The sequence below is a fragment of the Entelurus aequoreus genome, linkage group LG17 (assembly GCF_033978785.1).
Source record: "Entelurus aequoreus isolate RoL-2023_Sb linkage group LG17, RoL_Eaeq_v1.1, whole genome shotgun sequence".
In the NCBI taxonomy this organism is placed as follows: Eukaryota; Metazoa; Chordata; class Actinopteri; order Syngnathiformes; family Syngnathidae; genus Entelurus; species Entelurus aequoreus.
In genome coordinates, this window is record NC_084747.1 from 12,501,689 (window position 1) to 12,528,342 (window position 26,654).

At 40.7% G+C, this 26,654-nt stretch overlaps 2 protein-coding genes across 2 annotated transcripts; both read right to left on the minus strand.

The window, feature by feature from the left end:
• Positions 1–5,188: 5,188 nt before the first annotated feature.
• LOC133632404 (zinc finger protein 501-like) lies at positions 5,189–13,946 on the minus strand. The gene is made up of 2 exons (XM_062024809.1): positions 13,662–13,946; positions 5,189–7,569 (listed from the first exon to the last, which is right to left on the minus strand). Exons 1-2 carry the CDS (start codon positions 13,762–13,764, stop codon positions 6,353–6,355), a joined length of 1,320 nt encoding a protein of 439 aa, XP_061880793.1. The 5' UTR covers positions 13,765–13,946; the 3' UTR covers positions 5,189–6,352.
• Positions 13,947–16,957: 3,011 nt separating this feature from the next.
• On the minus strand, positions 16,958–22,947 carry LOC133632384 (zinc finger protein OZF-like). Its single transcript, XM_062024781.1, has 2 exons — positions 22,659–22,947; positions 16,958–19,798 (listed from the first exon to the last, which is right to left on the minus strand). Exons 1-2 carry the CDS (start codon positions 22,771–22,773, stop codon positions 18,246–18,248), a joined length of 1,668 nt encoding a protein of 555 aa, XP_061880765.1. The 5' UTR covers positions 22,774–22,947; the 3' UTR covers positions 16,958–18,245.
• Positions 22,948–26,654: the final 3,707 nt, after the last annotated feature.

The window sequence follows — 26,654 nt, forward strand, 5'->3', positions numbered from 1 at the left end:
AGAAGTCAGCGACTTCCGTTTCCTACTCCAGAGCAGTGGTTTTTCAAAATAAGGGCATTTTAATCTTGTTTTAAAACAATGGTTTGCGGAAGTATCTAACATCGAACAATAGATAACTACTCTTTGAAAATAAAAATATATATATACAAGCACGTGCACAGACTTTTTCCATGGCTGTTGTTCAAACCAGAAAAAGGGCATACATCGAAGAAAAAAAATCTTACATTTTTAAACACTACAAAAACACAGAAATATTTTTCAACCTACTTAGTTGATTTAGTCAGAAACTTTTAGAAAGTCAAATCATTACTCTGAATAAAGAAGAAAAGCACTAAGGGTGTAGATCTCCACCAGGACCAATCCTGTTGTTCACGTGCTACTATCAATCAATCAATCAATGTTTATTTATATAGCCCTAAATCACGAGTGTCTCAAAGGGCTGCACAAGCCACAACGACATCCGCAGTTCAGCGCCCACATAAGGGCAAGGAAAAACTCACAACCCAGTGGGACGTCGATGAGAATGACTATGAGAAACCTTAGAGAGGACCGCAAATGTGGGTAACCCCCTCCCCTCTAGGGGAGACCGGATGCAATGGATTTCGAGTAACTCTGACATAATATTGTGAAAGTCCAGTCCATAGTGGATCTAACATAATAGTGAGAGTCCAGTCCATAGTGGATCTAACATAATAGTGGGAGTACAGTCCATAGTGGATCTAACATAATAGTGAGAGAGTCCAGTCTATAGTGGATCTAACATCCATAGTGGATCTAACATAATAGTGAGAGTCCAGTCTATGGTGGATCTAACATAATAGTGAGAGTCCAGTCCATAGTGGATCTAACATAATAGAGAGAGTCCAGTCCATAGTGGATCTAACATAATAGAGAGAGTCCAGTCCATAGTGGATCTAACATAATAGTGAGAGTCCAGTCCATAGTGGATCTAACATAATAGTGAGAGTCCAGTCCATAGTGGATCTAACATAATAGTGTGAGAGTCCAGTCCATAGTGGATCTAACATAATATTGAGAGTCCAGTCCATAGTGGATATAACATAATAGTGTGAGAGTCCAGTCCATAGTGGATCTAACATAATAGTGAGAGTCCAGTCCATAGTGGATATAACATAATAGTGAGAGTCCAGTCCATAGTGGATCTAACATAATATTGAGAGTCCAGTCCATAGTGGATATAACATAATAGTGTGAGAGTCCAGTCCATAGTGGATCTAACATAATAGTGAGAGTCCAGTCCATAGTGGATATAACATAATAGTGAGAGTCCAGTCCATAGTGGATCCAACATAATAGTGAGAGTCCAGTCCATAGTGGATATAACATAATAGTGTGAGAGTCCATTCCATAGTGGATCTAACATAATAGTGAGAGTCCAGTCCATAGTGGATCCAACATAATAGTGAGAGAGTCCAGTCCATAGTGGATCTAACATAATGTTGAGAGTCCAGTCCATAGTGGATATAACATAATAGTGTGAGAGCCCAGTCCATAGTGGATCCAACATAATAGTGAGAGTCCAGTCCATAGTGGATCTAACATAATAGTGAGAGTCCAGTCCATAGTGGATATAACATAATAGTGTGAGAGTCCAGTCCATAGTGGATCTAACATAATATTGAGAGTCCAGTCCATAGTGGATATAACATAATAGTGTGAGAGTCCAGTCCATAGTGGATCTAACATAATAGTGAGAGTCCAGTCCATAGTGGATATAACATAATAGTGTGAGAGTCCAGTCCATAGTGGATCTAACATAATATTGAGAGTCCAGTCCATAGTGGATCTAACATAATAGTGAGAGTCCAGTCCATAGTGGATATAACATAATAGTGTGAGAGTCCAGTCCATAGTGGATATAACATAATAGTGTGAGAGTCCAGTCCATAGTGGATCTAACATAATAGTGAGAGTCCAGTCCATAGTGGATCTAACATAATAGTGAGAGTCCAGTCCATAGTGGATATAACATAATAGTGTGAGAGTCCAGTCCATAGTGGATATAACATAATAGTGTGAGAGTCCAGTCCATAGTGGATCTAACATAATAGTGAGAGTCCAGTCCATAGTGGATCTAACATAATAGTGAGAGTCCAGTCCATAGTGGATCTAACATAATACTGAGAGTCCAGTCCATAGTGGATCTAACATAATAGTGAGAGTCCAGTCCATAGTGGATATAACATAATAGTGTGAGAGTCCAGTCCATAGTGGATCTAACATAATAGTGAGAGTCCAGTCCATAGTGGATCCAACATAATAGTGAGAGTCCAGTCCATAGTGGGGCCAGCAGGAGACCATCCCAAGCGGAGATGGGTCAGCAGCGCAGAGATGTCCCCAACCGATGCACAGGCGAGCGGTCCACCCCAGGTCCCGACTCTGGACAGCCAGCACTTCATCCATGGCCACCGGACCTGTGTTCCCCCCCTCCACAATTGAGAGGGGGGCAGAGGAGAAAAGAAAAGAAACGGCAGATCAACTGGTCTAAAAAGGGGGTCTATTTAAAAGCTAGTGTCAGAGTTTGTTGGTGACGAACCCCAAGATGCAGAGATGGCGGCAGGCATTGAGCGGGAAAACATGATTTAAAATCCAAAAATATAAAGAAAAAACACAAACCAGGAACTAGGAGCAGGAAACAGTAGTGATGGGTCCGGCAACACAGATGCATCGGCGCATGCGTCGAGCTCATAGAGCGATACCCTGTGTCGGTGCGCGTACCGCTTTTAGAAAGTCACGTGACCGATCATGAGCTGCTTTGGTCACGTGACCGATACGCGAACTGTATCGCACTGACACCTCCTCTGTGTTCTGTGAGCAACATTCCCTCTAAGGTGCGCGCCTGCGCGATTGCGCACTGCTCAAGCGTCCTCTGCGCACAGCAAATATATGCCGCGCACCAAATCAAACCCATCTGAATTCTAAACAAAATAAACACGTTAATTCTGTGTAATTTTCAAATGCAACTTTGAGTGACAGTGACAACAAGCGGCCCTAACGGTGTTCGTCAACAACACCCATACCACTAAGCCACTGGTGCGTTTATGGCCACACAAAAAGTCGGACAACTCAAACACCACACAAAGTTACACTATGACTCCCCAGTCATACGTGTGCTTATTTTTCTGTCATTTATCATTCATGTTAATTTATTGATATTAATCATGGAATGCTGTTACTAGAGAAAGTTACAGGAATGACGGTGTGGCGAAGTTGGTAGAGTAGCCGTGCCAGCAATCGGAGGGTTTCTGGTTACTGGGGTTCAATCTCTACCATCCTAGTCACGATACATGTTCACATTATTTATTGACTGTATCTAAAAAAGATAAAAATATATTTTTATTTAAATGAAATACAATGACTTGGCTTGTATTATTGTATATACTAGGTCCTAAAATCAGTGTCAGTTGAGTCGGTCCATAGGTTGCCTGTAGGGATTTTTAATGTCCAGCAGATGTCAGTATTTAGTAACACAGTATCGACACAGTATCAATACAGTTTTGCAATGTGTCGAAACGCTTCATGACACCTCATCAACCCATCACTAGAAAACAGGATACCAGGGAAACAGGAACTGGAAGACGAGGAAGAAAAAGACAGCAAGCTACAAACAGCTACAGAATATAGCTTACCGCTACCGCATCCAGCTACACTAACATCGACAAGTAGAAATGACATGGACAGGTAGTGGTGACAATAATCCAGCAGTGACTGGAGGGCAGGACAGGTTTAAATAGCAGCTGGCTGATTGACACCAGGTGTGGTCAGGTGCCAATCAGCCACAGCTGAGGGGAAAAAGCACTCAGGGAGACAATCAGGAAATAACCAAAATAAGAGTGCTGACAGGAACTAAAGACAGGAAACAAAGACAAATGCAGAGGAAAAACTAAGACATAGTCAGACTGTCAGGGACAAGCCTGACAGCTAGAGTATACAAATGAGTTTTAAGATGGGACTTAAATGCTTCTACTGAGGTAGCATCTCTAACTGTTACCGGGAGGGCATTCCATAGTACTGGAGCCGGAATATAAAACGCTCTATAGCCCGCAGACTTTTTTTGGGTTCTGGGAATCACTAATATGTAATATGGGACGGTGTGGCTAAGTTGGGAGAGTGGCTGTGCCAGCAATCTGAGGGTTACTGGTTCAATCCCCACCTGCTAAAATCCTAGTCACGTCCGTTGTGTCTGGTTAGCGCCGTGCATGACAGCTCCCGCCATCAGTGTGTGAATGTGTGTGTGTGAATGGGTGAATGTGGAAAATTAGTGTCAAAGCGCTTTGAGTTCCTTAAAAAGGTAGAAAAGCGCTATACAAGTACGACCCATTTACCATTTACCATTAGAGTTCTTTGAACGCAGATTTCTTGCCGGGACATATGGTACTATACAATCAGAAAGATAGACTGGAGCTAGACCTTTATAATAAATTGTGTGCCATCTCATGTGTATCGTGTGCTGGTATGACCATAAACTTCCATGAATCCTGTAAAACACCAGACAGTTAGTAATATGGTTTCACATAAAAATGTTGGTGAAACTGCTCATTTCTACCTAGCGATAGGTGGCTCTAACTGTAGTGCTAATCACTCACCAGCAGAAAGCCCTCATCGCACTGCTAATCAATAACTACCATCTTAGGCACTTAACATCACTAATCGCCAGTTAACAGCTATCATGCTAAATGTCAACTATCTTAAATGCAAACATGAAAACAAGACACATTAACGTCTTTCCCCATCACAAACATCATAACCCAATCTAAATTTATACAAACACATTACTGTCTGAGCATATAAGATATTCAATTGTGGTACATCACAATTTATTATATAGAAATTAGCCATGTGATTAAGATGGGCACGGTCTGACCAATCACAAGTCAATAGGAGCTGCTTTGTTCTCGTGTTTGGAGAAAGCGGAAGAGCGATTGTCAGCCTGACATTGATGTGTCTCTGAGAACTGAACACATTTTTATAACTTATAACAAAATGTGTTTATACAGTAACCTGCTCACATGAGTCACATTACAGCAGGGGTGTCAAACTCATTTTAGCTCAGGGGCCGCATGGAGGAAAATCTATTTCCACGTGGGCGGGACAGGTAAAATCATGGCATGGAAACTTAAAAATACGACTACAACAACTTCAGATTGTTTTCTTTATTTTACTTCGGCCTAAAATAGAAGAAGCACATTCTGAAAATGTACATATCACAAATAATCCTCTTGACAAAACACTTCAAGTTAGTTGAAAATCTCTGGAAAAAATTGCAGAATTTCAAAGCCCATCTAGGGTTGAACAAAAAACTAAATAAAGCGTGAATAAAAACTATTCTATATATCAACTACCTCATTTGTCATTTCCACATATTAATCCTGTGCTAACTCAACAAACCATACAAACTGAGGTAGAAACTATTCAAGAGTGTTGAGTTACTTCCTGTCTTCTAGACATAATGTGTATTGATAGAAAAATAAAAGCTGTGCAATGTGTGAACAATTTCAACAAAGCACAAATAAAAAGTTAAAAGACTGACAGTATTGCAGTATATCACACACTGTTCACTTTCTTTACATTTGCACAGAAGACAATCATTTTCACAGAACTATATCAGTGTGCAGTGTCTCATGCTGCATTTTAAGTGGGGTTACTGATTGCTTATTTTACTCCTGTTTTACGTTGGGTGGAGGGGGAGGAGTCACAGCCCCGCTTTACCGTGTACCTCTTGCTTGGTATACTTGCTCGCCCCGGTATCAACTATTTGCTTGCCTAACAGAATTGCTATTGCGACATCCAGTGGACACAATTAGAACAGCAGTTTCTTTCTTTAAAAAAATGCAGCTGCATTTTACACTTCGCAAACTCATCTCGCGGGCCGGATTGAACCTGTTATGTCGAGGGAGGTGGGGGTTGGGTTGTGGGTGCTGGGGGTTAATTGTTCATATGTCTCTGATTTGCACATCAATCAGTCTGAGGAGTAAAAGTTGGCACTTTTTTATGCAAACAGTTACCCAGCATCACAACGTCAGTTTTTAAACATCTCAACAAAAAGGGTGTAGTGCAGGTTTTTGAGCGTGCGCTAACTTGACACATGAGGCCCCAGGTCCCTGGACTGAAGAAGGAGTAACCAAGCACTTGAAGCATCATCTATCTTACTGTTCAGGAAGGTTTCAGATACAGAGAAGACATGGGGTCATGAGTAGAAAAGATAATGCTTCAAATAATCCAAGTTTGTATGAATACCTCAGATATTTGTGAAAGAAGCAGTGAGGAGGTCCTGGGTAGGGTGGATGTCACCACATATGAGCAACATACCACAAACTAAACAGCTGATTGGTTATTTTCCCTTGTGTGTTCTCATGTGTTTTACTGCGTCTGCATTATGTGGGAACCTTTTACAGCACACTGAACAACTAAATGTTTTTTCTCCAGCGTGTGTTCTCACGTGTCGCCAAAAAGAGCTGTTATTAGGAAAGCTTTTACCACAAACTGAACAATCAAATGATCTTAGTCCAGTGTGTGTTCCCATGTGTCGAGTCAAATATCTCTTAACAGAAAAGCTTTTGCCACAAACTGAACAATTAAATATTTTTTCACCTGTGTGTGTTCTCATGTGTTCAGTCAAATTACTCTGAACAGAAAAGCTTTTACAACAAACTGAACAATTAAATGGTTTTTCTCCTGTGTGTGTTCTCATGTGTTTAGTCACAAGGCTCTTAACAGAAAAGCTTTTGCCACAAACTGAACAACTAAATGGTTTTTCACCTGTGTGTGTTCTCATGTGTTGAGTCAAACGGCTCTTTAAAGAATAGTTGTTTCCACAAACTGAACAGTTAAATGGTTTTTCACCTGTGTGTATTCTCATGTGTTGAGTCAAACGGCTCTTTAAAGAATAGTTGTTTCCACAAACTGAACAGTTAAATGGTTTTTCACCTGTGTGTGTTCTCATGTGTTGAATCAAACGGCAATTTTGAGGAAAGGTTTTGCCACAAACTGAACAATTAATTGTTTTTTCACCTGTGTGTGTTCTCATGTGTCGAGTCAAACGGTAATTTCGAGAAAAGCTTTTGCTACAAACTGAAAAATTAAATGGTTTTTCCCTTTTGTGTGTTCTCATGTGTCGAGTCAACATGCCCTGAACAGAAAAGCTTTTAGCACAAACTGAGCAGCTCAAACATTTTTTACCTCTCTTCTTTGAAGAGCATTCAGAGTGTTTGTTGTCAGTGTGAGTCCTCATATCACCTTCACAGTCTGTATCGCTGCTCAAAGGTTCTTCAACCTCGTCTTCAGCTTCACTATCTGATAGTGGAGCTAAGAGGTTGTCTACTTGTGGTTTCTCTTCATCATCTTCAGTCTTCACAGAGAGAATACTCAGTGGAAACTTGGTGTAATCAGCTTCCTCTCGTCCTAGAAGACACTCTCCCTCCTGAGTGATGCAGAGTTCCTCCTCTTCCTTTTTAATGCAGGGTGGTTGTGGAGTCTCCTGCTTCAAAGTAGAGCTCCCCCCTACCTGAGGGGAAACTTCTTCTGGATTCCCGATCAGCTGCTGGACGTCTGCAAGACACAAACAACAAAAACACACTTTCTTCTATGTACTGTATGTGTGTGTAGTAGGGTTGTACAGTATACTGCTACTAATAAAGTATCGTGGTACTAATCAATTGAAATTAGTACGATACCACCGTTCAAAAGTACCGGTACCGTTCATTCATCTGAATGCTGCTGTGCGGCGGTGACTACAGAGCCGAGGCGCATGATGTTGAGTGTGTCAAAACGCACACAAAGTGCAATAACATTGCGGAGAGGAAGAAAGGCAACAAAGGACAATTCTACTGGTTAATAAAGAGGGTGCGTGAAGTGCAATATGGAGGTATTTGGGCTTCTAAACTAACAATAAAGGTGACACTTTAAACAGGAAGCCGCCACTCTGCAAGGGTTGCTTTAAACTTTTCCTGTTTGTCGGCTCCCAGACCGTGGTCGAGGAGCGCAGGGGAGACGTTCCCTCCAGGGCCCATGTTTTGTCGGGGGTAACACTGGGTCCATAGAGCTCTACCTTTGCTTCAAGACTTAGGTCAGCATTAAAATAATAAGCATTCAGATCTGCACAAGGAGTTTAAATAGTGACAGGTATAATGTAGTTGTTACACCTGTCCTGCTGCTCTCTCTTTCCTCGCCCGCTCACTCACTGACGTCACTCAGACAACACATTGACATTCTCACAAACAGCTGCTTGGCTTAAGGCCAAATATTAGCACAGTTAAAACTGCCCAATTAGCAGTCAACTAATGCAAGTGAAATGACTACATTTTGTAACAAAATTTCTACAATTTGTGTTTTGTCTTTAATTAATGTGTTTTACCTGCTACATGGCTTATCTGTGTACATGTATCCATAGTTTTGTTTTCAGTACTTAATTAATAATATTATCTTTCTTTAAGCACAGACCAGGATTGGCAACCATAAATCATGAATAATTTAATATAATGTCAGTAAAACGTTGTTTTGTTCTAATCTAATCCTTGATTATAGCAGACTATATGTAATATGAAAAATGGTAAATTGTTCTTTGAGTGCAACAAGAAAAGCCCAATGTGTTTAATGCCTTTTATTTTATATTTTAACCTTGTAAAATTGTTCTTTGACTGTGAGTGTTTAATGTAGTGTAAGATTTTCTGTTAAAATAAAGCCAATATTGACATTTTTTTGTAATTCCATTTATTTGGAAAAGTATCTATACATTTAGTACCGGTACTACATTATTGGTATGGGGACAACCCTAGTGTGTAGTGTTTCATGGCCATTCATTTAGTGCCTTGCCAGAATGATGGATCAATGTTTACATGACTTGTCATAGACTCAGAAAAGTTCAGCTAGAATCACAGAAAGTAGAAATCATCTGCTGTGATGGACATTAGGATACTACAAGCTAGTAGTGGGGAAAAAGTCAATATTGAAATACATCACAAAACTAAAAAAGATAATATCTATCTCAAATAAGTCTGTAGTTAAGAAGTAGAGGACTTTTTTAGATATTAATAAATTTGATCCACTTTCTGTACAATTGTAATGATCATTTTATTTACTTTGTTTTTCGACACAATTTTGCCAATAAATTATAACTGGCATCTAGAGTACTTATATACATTTATTTTAAGCTGTTTATTTTTTCATTTTTCAGTGACTTTGTAAAAATCGCAGTAAAACTCCATGTCACAATATTACAATAGACTATTGTATCGTGACTCAAGTACCGTGATACATAGTTTATCATGAAGTCCTTTCCAATACCTCGTCTAGGGCTGGACAATTATGACAAAACATAATAATAACAATTATTTTGAGTGATTTAAATAACATAATTATTTATTCATTTGAAAACGTAAAAACAGTACCACCAATACTTAATGTTAAATATAATCTAAAAGAATAACTGTCACTACACGGGTCAAAAAAAAGCTAAGCTACAGGAATCACTACGGGTTCAAAAAGGAGCGAGGCTAACGCCACGCTACTGGGAACTGTAGTTAAGCTACATAGCGTCGCTACTTGTTGTGCACTACTGCCCATCACTGATTCTAACTCGTAAATAAAGGCCAACAAAACTCAGCTAACAATGCAAGTAATGGGAATGCACTCTATTTCGCCTACTCAGTGGCCTAGTGGTTAGAGTGTCTGCCCTGAGATCGGTAGGTCGTGACTATAAAAATGGGACCCATTACCTCCCTGCTTGGCACTCAGCATCAAGGGTTGGAATTGGGGGTTAAATCACCAAAAATGATTCCCGGGCGCGGCCACCGCTGCTGCTCACTGCTCCCCTCACCTTCCAGGGGGTGATCAAGGGTGATGGGTCAAATGCAGAGAATAATTTCGCCACACCTCGTACTTCAACTTTTTTTTTTAAAACTCTAAAAAATATCCAAAATTATCAAGCAATTTTTTATAAACACGCTGTAAGTATATAAGTAATGTAATAACAGGCACATTCATAATAACATGTAATATTTACATATTTTCATCATTTTTTATCATTTTAAGCAAACAACGCGTGTCCCAATGATCCTAGAAGCTATGTTGTCCGGGGGCTTCTATGCCCCCTGGTAGGGTCACCCAAGACAAACAGGTACTAGGTAAGGGATCAGACAAAGAGCAGCTCAAAGACCTCTATGAAAAGTACAAATCGAGGACCTAGATTTCCCTCGCCCGGACACGGGTCACCGGGGCTCGCCTCTGGAGCCAGGCCCAGAGGTGGGGCACGGTGGCGGCCGGGCTCAGCTCGAAGAGGCAACGTGGGTCACCCCTCCAATGGGCTCACCACTCATGGGAGGGGTCATAGAGGTCGGGTGCGCTGTGAGCTGGGCGGCAGCCGAAGGCAGGGCACTTGGCGGTACGATCCTCGGCTACATAAGCTAGCTCTTGGGACGTGGAATGTCACCTCACTGGGAGGGAAGGAGCCTGAGCTGGTGCACGAGGTGGAGAAGTTCTGGCTAGATATTTGATTTATTTTTATGCTTGCTTTAGTCATACATACCAACCCTCCCGTTTTTAGCGGGAGACTCCCGGTATTCAGCGCCTCTCCCGATAACCTCCGGCAGAATTTTTCTCCCGACAAACTCCCGGTATTCAGCCGGAGCTGGAGGCCACGCCCCCTCCAGCTCAATGCGGACCTGAGTGGGGACAGCCTGTTCTCACGTCCGCTTTCCCACAATATAAACAGCTTGCCTGCCCAATGACGTCATAACATCTAGGGCTTTTAGAGAGTAGAGTGCACAACTGCGCACACAACAAGGAGACGAAGCAGAAGAACGAGGAAGTTACCGACATGGCGACGCCGTCGACGAGCAAGATGAAGAAATACGCTTGCAAGTTCCAAAACGAATGGAAACACGAATTTCAGTTCATCCAGGACAGTTTGAAGGGGAAGGGGTATGTAATTATGTTGCCTGTACTTCTCCATTGAACAAGGTGGCCGAGTCATGAACGGAGGAGAAGTTAAACAGGACAATACTGCCACCTACTGGATAGCCCCCAGAACACTGAAATTCAAGTATTTATTTTATTTATATGTATAATAAAATAAATAAATAAATAAATAAATAAATAAATATATATATATATATATATATATATATATATATATATATATATATATATATATATATATATATATATATATATATATATAGCTAGAATTCACTGAAAGTCAAGTATTTCATACATATATATATATATATATATATATATATATATATATATATATATATATATATATATATATATATATATATATGTATGAAATACTTGAGTTGGTGAATTCTAGCTGTAAATATACTTTCATCTTAACCACGCCCCCCGCCCCAACCACGCCCCCACCGACCACGCCCCCTCCCTTCTTCTAGCTTATTTGGGGGACCCTTTCACTTACCACCATCCTTAAATGATATTCAATACTATTGTAATTGTTCTATGGTATTGAGAATAAACTTGAGTCCACGCCTGGAAGCAGACACCTCGTTGGATATTCATACATTGTGATATATATTGTAAGAGCGGGAGGGGAAGAGCGCGTCCGGACAGCCCTGTGGAAGTCGCCGTGTTGAATGATACGAGGGACAGATAGCGTTCAGACAAATTGTATTAGAATTGTATCCAATAGGGAATAAATACTTCAGTTTTTAAGTTTGTACATGGTGTCCTCTTTAAACATCTTCTGGCTCCAGATTAAATGAATACGACGACAGTACCAACACATTAAACAAGTCTAATGATTGTTTCAAGGACAAAATGTTTCTATCCACAAACTCAAAAATGATTTCAACAAAAAGTGTCTGCATAGTTTTTAGTACATGTCGTATCAGAGGATGAGAAACTTTACAGACACAAACAAAAAGTCTGATTGAAAAATATTTACATGTGAAAATGCCTTTTTCTGATTGAATTAGTGGGTGTGTTAAATCTCCCAGTTAGGACGAATACAGTAGTTCAGTCACACACACATTCTCTCATTGCCTGCAAGATAGTGATGGGATCGGCAGTTCTTTTGACTGTACTGAATCACTAGAATCAGTTCCTTAAAATGATTCGTTCAAAAAATTTGTTCACCGAATCCCCACCCAAAATAAAAAAATTGGAGGGGGGGGGGTGCGTAGTACAGTACAGTGCAGACATTTGCGGGAGAAGCAGCAAATAGGCGCCCACACAACACTACCGCCCCTCCCCGAATCATGTTCGCGAACGACACAACACTAAGGGGGCGCCCCTTAGTACAGTACGTAGTACAGTACAGTGCAGACATTCGCGGGAGAAGCAGCAAATAGGGTGAACGCGTTAATCTAACAACAACAACAGTTGCAGTAGAAGGGATAATAATAATAATAATAATAATAATAATAATAATAACAATAATAATAATAATAATAATGGTAAATGGTAAATGGGTTATACTTATATAGCGCTTTTCTACCTTCAAGGTACTCAAAGCGCTTTGACACTATTTCCACATTCACCCATTCACACACACATTCACACACTGATGGCGGGAGCTGCCATGCAAGGCCCTAACCACGACCCATCAGGAGCAAGGGTGAAGTGTCTTGCTCAAGGACACAACGGACGTGACTCGGTTGGTAGAAGGTGGGAATTGAACCAGGAACCCTCAGATTGCTGGCACGGCCACTTTCCCAACCGCGCCACGCCGTCCCCCCATAATAATATGAATTAGAATTGATCCCCAAGGATACATTTATTTTTGTTACAATAACTGTGTAAATAATAGCCTATGTATGTGTACATACATTAGTTATTATTTTTATTTTAAATCTTCTCAAAACAGCCTGCCCTACACTTTACCCCCCGCCCCCGCAGAGCAGAGAGCGTTGTCGTTCACTGAGTGATTCATGTCGTTAATCCGCGGTGAACGAATCGTTCGCTCAGTCCCTCCCCCCTGCCCTCTCATTGGCTGCGTCGTTCGCCGACGTCGAGGGTTCAGTGAGTCACAGAATGCGCCAGTTCCACTGATACCGGCATGGTCGTGGCGGAGCTCAACTGAACTGAGAAAGGAACCAATCAGTTCATGAAGTGATTCGGTTCAGGTACGTTCACTCAAAAGATTCGTTCTATCGAACGAATCGTTCGCGAACGACACAACACTACTGCAAGTCTGCAATCGGGGCAGAATTAGTGTTGGCTGCAGCAGATAGTGAAAATGAAGTCTGTCACTAAAGTTGCTGCTTCTTTTCAATGCTGTGTTTCAACTTCTATGCTAGTGTTAGTCATATTTCTTCATTTGATTATTCTGGGCTGCACTTCCGAGCTGTGTAAGGGAAAGAGGCACAACGCTGATTGGACATTAATTACGTCGTGACCGTGGAACAGGAGGTTTCGCACACACAAGGACAAAAACACACACACATTCTCACACACACAGGATCACGGTCAATAAAGGCGGATTCACGCAGGATTATACCAAGTATCGTTGCTTGCCTACTGTTTACTACTGCAGTAACATCAACAGACATTTCCGCCATTTTGGATCGAGGTAAAAATGCTAACAGCTTCTTTGTTTACATTGTTCAACAAAGTCGGCTGATTTCTGCTTTTAGGGCTTGCAATTCAAATAGCTTTCAAATGAGGGAACGCAACACACTCACCTTCATCTTCGCTTTTCAGATTGTTCTCCGTTGGTGGCGCTGATTCTCTTTCATGTTCTCTTTTAGCGGACGTCGCCATCTTAGCATAGCAGTAGTCGTCCATCTTCTATCACGTCTTCAATCTTCACTTCAGATAACACGCCATCGCTCCACACTCAAAGTCCGTTTCCTGGGCTTAGGAAAAGGCGAATAGTTGAGGTATTTGATGCTATTTTTGAATCTATAAGATCGTAAATGTGAAACTTCTCCGGAAAGCCACGTCGCTTAGTCCGCCATCTTGGTTTTTCCGCTTTACTACTGTTCGATGTGTTTGCGCATGCGCCAGAAGTGTGCCACTTCCGATCGACAACTGCACTTTAAAAAATAAAATACCTTTTAAATAACTAGCGGCCCTTTTCATATTTTCTTGCATTTCTGGCTCATAATTGAAGTGCTCCTTATCGCAAAAACATTTTTGATATCAAAATACTTTGGAGATAGAAATTCAACAAAAATCGACAATGTTGTATTCTGTCTTTTAGTGGGTTCAAGCAAACGGCAAGTTGTTTGACAAAGTAAGTGTTGTGAAAGTGTGAAACTCACACTACCCCAGTATACATTTTCAACATTATAACATTTCACCCTTTTGAAAATACAAAAAGGTTTTTTCCTCTTGACTTTTATCGGATTTAACAAAACCTCATGGAGCTGGATGCAATCTTACTTGGAGGGGAGGGAGCAGGTGGTAGAGGTGAACAGCACCCCCCCCCCCCCCCTTCCCCCCCCCTCTTGGTGAGCTGTGGAGTCCCCCAAGGCAGTATATTGGGACCTTTACTGTTCCTAATATACATAAACGACATGTCATCGGCATGCGACTGTGAATTGTTTTTGTTTGCGGATGACTCTGCCTTGCTGGTATCCAGCAAGGACAAGTCACAGGTGGAGAAAATCCTCAGTGCTGAGCTCTGTAGAACTTGCACCTGGCTCGCTGACAATAAACTATCCATACACTTGGGTAAAACAGAATCCATCCTGTTTGGGTCCCACATCAACCTTAAGAAAGTCAGTGACTTCACTATAAAAGTGGGTGATATTGTTATCATCAGGAAAGATGAGGTCACCTACCTAGGTTCCATTCTAGAGGCTAATCTTTCCTGTGATAAAATGGCAACCAAGGTAATCAGAAAGGTTAACCAACGAGCAAGATTTCTCTACAGAATCTCCTCTCTGGTCAACAAAAGCACCATGACGATTCTGGCGGGAACTCTCGTTCAACCCTTTTTCGATTACGCATGCACCTCCTGGTACCCTAGCACCTCCAAAACCCTCAAATCTAAACTCCAAACATCCCAGAACAAGCTAGTCAGGTTACTTCTAGACCTCCACCCCAGATCACACCTCACTCCTACCCATTTCTCCAAAGTGGGCTGGCTCAGGGTGGAGGACAGAGTAAAACAACTTGCACTGAGCCTAGTCTATAAAATCCACTACACCTCCCTGATACCGAAGTACATGTCAAACTACTTCCTTGACGTAAATGACACCAGGGGGAGCTCCACTAACCACGTTAAACCCAGATTCCGAACTAACAAAGGTCTTAACTCATTCTCTTTCTATGCCACATCAATGTGGAATGCGCTCCCAACAGGTATAAAAGAAAGGGCATCTCTATCCTCCTTCAAAACCGCAATAAAAGTTCACCTCCAGGCAGCTACAACCCTAAACTAACACCCCTCCCCGGATTGCTAATAATCAAATGTAAACAATCAAATGCAGATACTTTTTCTTATGCCTTCTGATCTCTCTCTCTCTCTCTCTCTCTCTCTCTCTCTCTCTCTCTCTCTCTCTCTCTCTCTCTCTCTCTCTCTCTCTCTCTCTCTCTCTCTCTCTCTCTATGTCCACTACTTGCTGTCCATATCCTACCCCCCCTCCACACCCATGATTGTAAATAATGTAAATAATTCAATGTGATTATCTTGTGTGATGACTGTATTATGATGATAGTATATATGATAGTATATATCTGTATCTGAATCAATTTAAGTGGACCCCGACTTAAACAAGTTGAAAAACTTATTCGGGTGTTACCATTTAGTGGTCAATTGTACGGAATATGTACTTCACTGTGCAACCTACTAATAAAAGTCTCAATCAATCAATCAATCAGTAATATCCTCATTGAACGATGACTTGTACTCGACCTCGGACCAACTGCACTCAGTGAGGAAACAAACACGCTCACATAAATATTGCTCTTATTGCAAGCATAGACAGCAGAACACTTCTATTTTCACTTTTGTACACTGACTTTAGTTATCTGCTGCACTGACAAGATGCCTGCTCGGTGCGTGTTGGCGACTGTAGCCAAACTGCTGTGTCAAAACTGCCGTGTGACGTCACCATTGACCTTTTTCTTTTACACCAACCCGGGAACATGAAAACAAAATAACGGGCTCTGTTGGCCACTTACTTAATAAACATACAGGACAAAGTGCGTCCTGATTCTTTGATTCTATTTTAAACTTGATGTGTGCCGATGATAAGAAAGTTTGTCGCTGCATTACTGACTAATAACCTCAGTTTTATCTGAAGTTCCATCGAGGTTTGTTTTGAAGCGAAAGTGGGCGCAGAGCACATCCCTCTACCACTGGTGTGTGACGTCATCGCTGCCTGTGCAATGCGCACTGCCTTCCTGCGCCGGTCAAAACCAACACTGTGATTAATCATCATTCATTTATGGTAACGCAATATATTATTTTTAATAATCACATGCGTTAACGCATTAACATTGACAGCCTTAGTTGAAAGCCATACTTTTTTTCTGAAACTCATCAAATCGCATACCTGTAAATTGTGGCCCATTATCAGTGTTACTCCCTCCGAGGTCTTAATCAAGGCTCAAGTCGTTCGTTTTTCTCACAGACATTTATTTCAGCCACGTCTTCTTCACGTTACCAACGATGCCAAATATAATGCCGTCAGAAGTAATAAAATAAGCAAACAGAACTTACAATTAGTCTGACATCCAAAAAGGAAAACACATAGATTTCACAAACATATCAGAAGTAATCATACCTCGTTGGCCTCATAAACTCCAAGGCAAAAAAGTTTATTTTCAATCCGAGACTCCATTAACGTCTTCCACATCAAACACTTGTCGTCTCATGCTGCTTCCTTAATTCCCTCACATATTAATTGTCCCCCCAACAACATGACCAAACCGGAAACAAAACATATATTCCCCACTCAATTGACATGGGTTTCTAACAAAAATAACGTTAACATAAACTTGCATGAATTAACCCAAGATAATACCTTTTTAATCACATTATGTGTACAATATGAACTTATCTTTATGCATTGTATTTATTTATTTTCACCAACTATGACATTATATATCAAATATACATGTTGCTTCTGTCAGCAGCTACACTGACATTGATGTGTCTCTGAGAACTGAACACATTTTTATAACTTATAACAAAATGTGTGTATACAGTAACCTGCTCACATGAGTCAGATTACAGTAGGGGTGTCAAACTCATTTTAGCTCAGGGGCCGTATGGAGGAAAATCTATTTCCACGTGGACGTGACTGGTAAAATCATGGCATGATAACTTAAAAATACGAGTATGACAACTTCAGATGGTTTTCTTTATTTTACTTCGACAAGCACATTCTGAAAATGTACACATCACAAATAATCCTCTTGACAAAACACTTCAAGTTAGTTAGAAATTCTGAGGATAAAAAATGGTGCATTTTCAAAAACACTTTGAAGAACACAATGAATTTAGGCTTAATCTCAGTGTTTCTACAAAGCAATTAAACTTTAAGTCACAGCCCATCTAGGATTGAACAAAAACAAAATAAAGCATGAATAAAGCTGCATTTTAAGTGGGGTTACTGATTGGTTATTTTACTCCTGTTTTACGTAGTATTGAGGGGGAGGAGTCACAGCCCGCTTTACCGTGTACCTCTTGCTTGGTATCCTTGCTCGCCCCGGTATAAACTATTTGCTTGCCTAACAGAATTGCTATTGCGACATCCAGTGGATACATTTAGAACAGCAGTTTCTTTCATTAAAAAATGCAGCTGAATTTTACAATTCGCAAACTCATCTCAAACCGGTTATGACCGAATGTCGAGGGAGGTGGGGGTTGGGTTGTGGGTGTTGTGGGTTAATTGTTCATATGTCTCTGATTTGCACATCAATCAGTCTGAGGAGTAAAAGTTGGCAGTTTGTTATGCAAACAGTTACCCAGCATCACTTATGCGTCAACGTCAGTTTTGATATATCTCAACTTTGCAGTGAAAAAGGGTGTAGTGCAGGTTTTTGAGTGTGCACAAACTTGACACATGAGGCCCCAGGTCCCTGGACTGAAGAAGGAGTAACCAAGCACTCGAAGCATCATCTATCTTACTGTTCAGGAAGGTTTCAGATACAGAGAAGACATGGGGTCATGAGTAGATAAGATTATGCTCCAAATAATCCAAGTTTGTATGAATACCTCAGATATTTGTGAAAGATGCAGTGAGGAGGTCCTGGGTAGGGTGGATGTCGCCACATATGAGCAACATACCACAAACTAAACAGCTAATTGGTTATTTTCCCTTGTGTGTTCTTGTGTGTTTTACTGCGGCTGCATTATGTGGGAACCTTTTACAGCACACTGAACAACTAAATGTTTTTTCTCCTGTGTGTGTTCTCATGTGTCGCCACAAAGAGCCGTTATGAGGAAAGCTTTTACCACAAACTGAACAATTCAATGGTCTTAGTCCAGTGTGTGTTCTCATGTGTTGAGTCAATTTGTTTTTATTAGAAAATCTTCTGCTACAAACTGAACAATTATATGGTTTTTCACCTGTGTGTGTTCTCATGTGTTGAGTCAAACGGAAATTTCGAGAAAAGCCTTTGCCACAAACGGAACACTTAAATGGTTTTTCACCTGTGTGTGTTCTCATGTGTTCAGTCAAATGGCTATTTTGAGAAAAGATTTTGCCACATACAGAACAATGAAATGTTTTTTCACCTGTGTGTGTTCTCATGTGTTGAGTCAAACGGAAATTTCGAGAAAAACTTTTGCCACAAATTGAACAATTAAATCTTTTCCCACCTATGTGCGTTCTCATGTGTTGAGTCAAAATGCTATTTTGAGAAAAGCTGTTACCACAAACTGAACAATTAAATGGTTTTTCACCTGTGTGTGTTCTCATGTGTTGAGTCAAATGGCAATTCTGAGAAAATATTTTGCCACATACAGAACAATGAAATGGTTTTTCACCTGTGTGTGTTCTCATGTGTTGAGTCAAATGGCAATTTCGGGAAAAGATTTTGCCACAAACAGAACAATTAATTGTTTTTTCACCTGTGTGTGTTCTCATGTGTAGAGTCAATATGCTATTTTGAGTAAAGCTTTTGCCACAAACTGAACAATTAAATGGTTTTTCACCTGTGTGTGTTCTCATGTGTTCAGTCAAACGGCAATTTCGAGAAAAGCTTTTGCAGCAAACTGAACAATTAAATGGTTTTTCACCTGTGTGTATTCTCATGTGTTGAGTCAACATGCTATTTCGAGAAAAGCTTTTGCCACAAACTGAACAATTAAATGCTTTTTCACCTGTGTGTGTTCTCATGTGTTGGGTCAAATTCCTCTTAACAAGAAAGCTTTTGCCACAAACTGAACAATTAAATGGTTTTTCACCTGTGTGTGTTCTCATGTGTACAGTCAAAAGGCTCTTTTTAGTAAAACTTTCAGCACAAACTGAGCAGCTCAAACATGTTTTACCTCTCTTCTTTGTAGAGCATTCAGAGTGTTTGTTGTCAGTGTGAGTCCTCATATCACCTTCACAGTCTTTATCGCTGCTCAAAGTTACTTCAACCTCGTCTTCAGCCTCACTATCTGATAGTGGAGCTAAGAGGTTGTCTACTTGTGGTTTCTCTTCATCATCTTCAGTCTTCACAAAGATAATACTCAGTGGAAACTTGGTGTAATCAGCTTCCTCTCGTCCTAGAAGACACTCTCCCTCCTGAGTGATGCAGAGTTCCTCCTCTTCCTTTTTAATGCAGGGTGGTTGTGGAGTCTCCTGCTTCAAAGTGGAGCTCCCCCCTAACTGAGGGGAAACTTCTTCTGGATAACCGATCAGCTGCTGGACGTCTGCAAGACACAAACAACAAAAACACACTTTCTTCTATGTATTGTATGTGTGTGTAGTAAGGTTGTACAGTATACTGCTACTAATAAAGTATCGCAGTACTAATCAATTGAAATCGGTACTATACCACCTTTGAAAAGAACCGTACCGTTCTTTCATCTGAATGCCGCTGTGCGGCGGTGACTACAGAGCGGAGGCGCAGGATGTTGAGTGTGTCAAAACGCACCCACAAAGTGCATACAAGCAATAACATGGTGGAGAGGAAGAAAGGCAACAAAGGACAATTCTACCGGTTAATAAAGAGGGTGCGTGAAGTGCAATATGGAGGTATTTGGGCTTCTAAACTAACAATAAAGGTGACACTTTAAGCACGGAGCCGCCGCTCTGCAAGGGTTGCTTTACACCTTTCCTGTTTGTGGGCTCCCAGACCGTGGTCGAGGAGCGCAAGGGAGACGTTCCCTCCAGGGCCCATGTTTCGTCGGGGGTAACACTGGGTACACAAAGCTCCGCTCTTTGGTCGGAAGGACGAGGCCGTCGATTAGTTACAACTTGCTCACTTTATTTATTATTTCCACAGAGCACAACCGGACATCCACCATGCTATTAACACTCCTGCACATGCTGCCACTACCTCTCCTTACTTGCCCACTCACTTACAAGGAGCCCAAAGGCTGTCCGTCACAATGGAAGGCATGGGTTGAGCTGTGGGATCACAGACTGTGGCGATTTCTGAACTAGATGGCAAGATGGATCACATCATAGAGGCTTGCTGGATTGGAAAAAATTGGATTGAGAGCTGGCATGGACGATTAGAGCAAACAGGCCATGAAAATGTCTGCTCACTTGGAAAACAACATTCCTAATCTACGATCTGACTCCCTCACATGGCCTTGACGCTGCTCAAAAACAGAAGAAAGGCTGTTGGGAAACATCCCTGAAGGACACCTCAGCGAGGGACACTCTGACTACCCTCCCTCCCTCCTCAACAACACCTGGGAGTTGAACTTTGCTTGCACTGCCTGCAGAGCGACTCCGGGCCTATAGACACAACAACAACTCACCCTGAATGATGGGCGCACGCACACAGCGACTGGCCTTCATGGCCCCTCACCCTTCCCTCTGTCGCGAGTTTTGTTGATTAACGTCTTTATGTGTGCTATGGCTGTGAGTTTTTTTCCCTTGGCCTCAGTCTGGACCCCCGCCCTGGAGTCCAGCCTTTGACTGAATATTTTTTTACTCTCCTCCCTCCCCGACATGTACCTGTTTCTCACCTTTTTATTGAAAGGGACACTGGACTTTCTGGCTGACCCATCAGCGATCCTTTTTCTGTCTCCCTGTAATGTTTTGTCTGATCTTGAATGGGATTGTGCTGAAAATCTAATTCCCCCTCGGGGATCAATAAAGTACTATTAAATCTAATCTAATCTAATCTTACTCACGTTACTCACCCCACACACACACATATGCTACTCTCACAACAGCTGCTTTAAAACACGCCTTGCCAAATGTGGTGATTAGTATTACCACCTTTGCTTCAGACTTAGGTCAACATTTAAATAATAAGCATTCAGATCTGCACAAGGAGTTTAAATAGTGACAGGTATAATGTAGTTGTTACACCTGTCCTGCTGCTCTCTCTTTACTCGCCCGCTCACTCACTGACGTCACTCAGACAACACGTTGACATTCTCACAAACACACATACTACTCTCATAAGTTAACCAGCTCCCCTGCTGTGCACATGTAGATACGTAGACGCGCACACAGCTGCTTGGCTTGATGCCAAATATTAGCGCAGTTAAAACTGTTCAATTAGCAGTCAACTATCCATCCATCCATTGTCTACCACTTGTCCCTTTCAGGGTCACGGGGGGGTGCTGGAGCCTATCTCAGCTGCATTTGGGCGGAAGGCGGGGTACACCCTGGACAAGTCGCCACCTCATCGCAGGGCCAACACTATTGCAAGTGAAATGGCTACATTTTGTAACAAATTCCTACAATTTGTGTTTTGTTTTTAATAAATGTGTTTGACCTGCTACATGGCTTATCTGTGTACATTTATCCATAGTTTTGTTTTTAGTACTTAATCATTAATAATTGTATATTTATTAAAGCACAGACCAGGAGTGGCAAACATAAATCATGAATAATTTAATATGATGTCAGTAAAACTTTATGTTCTATTGTCATCTAATCCTTGATTATAGCAGACTATATGCAATATGGTACATTTTAATTTTTTCTTTGAATGCAACAAGAAAAGCCCAATGTGTTTAATGCATTTTAATTTATATTTTAACCTTGTAAAATTGTTCTTTGACTGTGAGTGTTTAATGTAGTGTAAGATGTTCTGTTAAAATAAAGCCAATATTGACATTTTTTGCAGTTCCCTTTATCTACTAAGAACAAGGAAATACAATTCATAAATGAGGAACTCTTCTGTTTTGATTAAAAAATTCAGACATCGACCAAACAACTGTAGGCTAGTCTTCAAAACACGCTGCTAACGAGTCGTTGCTCGCGACTTCAACACGTCCATTCTTTTCTGTTACTTGACGACACGACAAACTGTACAGAGACTTTGTTAAATGTGACTAAATACTCACCTTACCTCAAAACCACGACATGATGAATATAAAAACACACCAAACGAGCCTAACAGAGTTGTTGTTTTGCTTTTAGTTTCTAAATTTGACTTTTGCATTCTTTCATCTCCTCTGATGTGAACTCCACTGCCTTCTTCAAGCTAACAATCATGGCGGCTCTTTCTTTACATTCTTCAACAAGGTCGGCTAATTTCCCATCAACACTTTTTGCAGGGCCTATGATAGCTTTTAAATGACAAAACTTCAAGTCACTCACCTTCATCTTTCGTCTTTATCTCCGTTGGTGATTTGCTGGAAGTTGGTGGCGCTGATTCTCTTTCATGTTCTCTTTTAGCGGACGTCGCCATCTTAGCATAGCAGTAGTCGTCCATCTTCTATCACGTCTTCAATCTTCACTTCAGATATCGCTCCGAACTCAATGCACGTTTCGTGGCTTTGGAAAATACCAATTGAGATATTTGTTGCTATATTTGCTGTGAATCATATGACTTTAAGATCGTGAATTCCAAAAATCTCCCAACAACCATAGCATGCGGTCTTTGTCTTTTTGCTTGGCTTCAAGTACATTTGCGCATGCGCTAGAAGCCTGCAACTTCCGTTTCCTACTCCTCAACAGTAGTTTTTCAAAATAAAGGCAATTTAATTTCGTTTTAAAACAATTGTTAGCAAAAGTATCTAACATCAAATAATACTCTTTGAAAATGAAAAAAATATATATAAAAGCACGTGCACAGACATTTTCGATGACTGTTGTTCAAACCAGAAAAAGGGCATACATCGAAGAAAAAAATCATATATCTTAAATACTACAAGAAACAGAAATATTTTTCAACCTACTTAGTTGTTTTAGTTAAAAACCTTTAGAAAGTCAAATGATTACTCTGAATAAAGAAGAAAAGCACTAAGAGTGTAGATCTCCACCAGGACCAATCCTATTGTTCACGTGCTACTAAATTGTGTGCCATCTCATGTGTATCGTGTGCTGGTATGACAATAAACTTCCATGAATCCTGTAAAACACCAGACAGTTAGTAATATGGTTTCACATAAAAATGTTGGTGAAACTGCTCATTTCTACCTAGCGATAGGTGGCTCTAACTGTAGTGCTAATCACTCACCAGCAGAAAGCCCTCATCGCACTGCTAATCAATAACTACCATATTAGGCACTTAACATCACTAATCGCCAGTTAACAGCTATCATGCTAAATGTCAACTATCTTAAATGCAAACATGAAAACAAGACACATTAACGTATTTCCCCATTACAAACATCATAACTAGGGTTGGGTATCGTTTGAATTTGAACGATTCTGATTCCGATTCTTTGTTTCGATTCCGATTCCTGACGATTCTCGGTTCAGATTCTTTTAAGAGGCAGGGTAAAAAAAAAAGTTTAGGATATTTTAAATGAGCTAGCTAACCTACAGTCTTTCTGAACGAAATAGTCTGACATTCTCCATCAATTTTAATTCTATTAACTTTTTATGAACTTTACTATAAATTCCTCACAGGGCTGTTTTCAACTAGAATATAAATATCAAATCTATGAACTTGAATATAAATATTATACATTATGAATACATTTTCCCAGGGGTACACTTTCCTCAAGAGAGCTTTATTTTTGAAAACCTCATGAAAACACATTTACACATAAGTGTATGATGCTGCAGGAAACCTCATGAAAACACATTTACACATAAGTGTATGATGCTGCAGGAAACCTCATGAAAACACCTTTACACATAAGTGTATGATGCTGCAGGAAAACTCATGAAAACACATTTACACATAAGTGTATGATGCTGCAGGAAACCTCATAAAAACACATTTACACACACAAGTGTATGATGCTGCAGGAAACCTCATGAAAACACATTTACACACACAAGTGTATGATGCTGCAGGTACTTAAAAATGTTACCGTGCTCCCACTGATGGGCTAACCTGGTGCAGAAAAGCAAATAAACAATAAGAAACAACTTGCAAAACCCAGTCCAGATTAGCAGCAGGTACAGTATAAAATCAGAGACAGTTCTTGTTTAGGAAAATGACCATATCCGCCTTCTCAGGCAGGATGCGTGAGCGTTCTGGACAGATAGTGTCTCCTGCTGTGGAAAATACACGTTCGCTGGGTGTGGAAGAAGCTTGAACGCATAAATAGGAGAAAGCGAGATATGACAGCAAAGGATAAGTCTTTTGTTGGTTCCACCACCATGCAGCAGGGTCGTCAGACATAAGTATCGGTGGAACGTCCTGGTACATCTGCAGCTCTCTCTCCACTCGTTTCTTGATGGACATGGAGCTCTGTTATTTCGCAGTTATTTCATTTTTTTTTTGTAAAGTAAAGCCACACTTTCGACCGCCGACGCCCGCTATCCATGCTTGAGCTTGACTGACTCGCTCGGCTATGCTAACACTTCCGGCGGTGGGCGCTTCTTCGTTGGTGTTCAGCGGCTTCTTCTTCCGGTTCGGCGGACATATTTTTTTCCGGTCGGCGGACTGGTATCGAAAATAGGAATCGAAATTTAAACTTTTGAACGATTCCGGGAGAATCGGAAAGTTAGTCCCGGTTCCAATCGATACTCGATACTCGATATCCAACCCTAATCATAACCCAATCCAAACTTATATAAACACATTACTGTTTGAGCATATAAGATATTCAATGGTGTTACATCGCAATTTATTGTATTGAAATTAGTAGGGGTGTAACGGTACACACAAATTTCGGTTCGGTACATACCTCGGTTTAGAGTTCACGGTTCGGTTCATTTTCGGTACAGTAAGAAAACAACCAAATATACATTTTTGGGTTATTATTTTTTTTACCAAATTTGCAAAATCTTCCACCAAAAACATTTTTCTTAGTGGAATATTTGATGTGAAGTAATCCGAACCTTGGATAGGTCAATAATTCATAATAAAATTGATTTTGATTCAATATTATGTATTGAGCAATGACCGTTTGAAAGAAGAAAAAAAACAGCTCTGTTTTATTAGTCAACATTGCAACTTTTTCTAAATGACATTTAACCTTTAAGATTTTTTATTTCACTTTTGTTATGTTTTTGTTTATTTTAATAGTATTTTTAGAATGTGCCGTGGGCCTTTAAAACATTAGCTGTGGGCCGCAAATGGCCTCCGGGGCACACTTTTGACACCCCTGCTATAGATAATAAAAAATTAAATCTGATAAATCTATGGATAAAAAGCAGAGCCTGGCGACGCATGCGCATTTATCATAAGTCTCTCGCTCTCTCTGTCTCTGCCCCTCCCTCACCAATGCTGCTGCGCGCACAATTTGTTTTGTTTTTAACCCCTTCTTAACCCTGAACGTACATTGAAAATACACGCAACCCTAACTCAAAATGCCGGACATTTGAGGCATTTAAGACACTCCGCCCTGACAGCTCCGCAAAAGAGGACATGTCCGGTGAAAAGAGGACGTATGGTCAGTCTATCGTAGCCCGCTAGCTGCTAGCATGCTGTGTGTTGTGCCTCGGTGTGCATTGTTTACACAACGTGCGTTACGCTACTTAATATGTTCGTGTGGAAACTCGTTCGGTACACCTCCGAACCGAACCGGAACCCCCGTACCGAAATACAAATACACGTACCGTTACACCCCTAGAAATTAGCCATGTGATTAAGATGGGCACGGTCTGACCAATCACAAGTCAGTAGGAGCTGCTTTGTTCTCGTGTTTGGAGAAAGTGGAAGAGCGATTGTCAGCCTGACATTGATGTATTAAGAACAGCAGTGTCTTTCATTACAAAATGCAGCTGAATTTTACACTTCGCAAACTCATCTCGCGGGCCGGAGTCATGAGTAGATAAGATTATGCGCCAACTAATCCAAGTTTGTATGAATACCTCAGATATTTGAGAAAGAAGCAGTGAAAAGTTCCTGGGTAGGGTGGATGTCACCACATGTGAGCAACATACCACAAACTAAACAGCTAATTGGTTATTTTCCCTTGTGTGTTCTTATGTGTTTTACTGCGTCTGCATTATGTGGGAACCTTTTATAGCACACTGAACAACTAAATTTTTTTTTCTCTAGTGTGTGTTCTCATGTGTTTAGTCACATGGCTCTTTATAGAAAAGCTTTTGCCTCAAACTGAACAACTAAATGGTTTTTCACCTGTGTGTGTTCTCATGTGTTGACTCAAACGGTTCTTGAAATAATAGTTTTTACCACAAATTGAACAGTTAAATGGTTTTTCACCTGTGTGTGTTCTCATGTGTTGG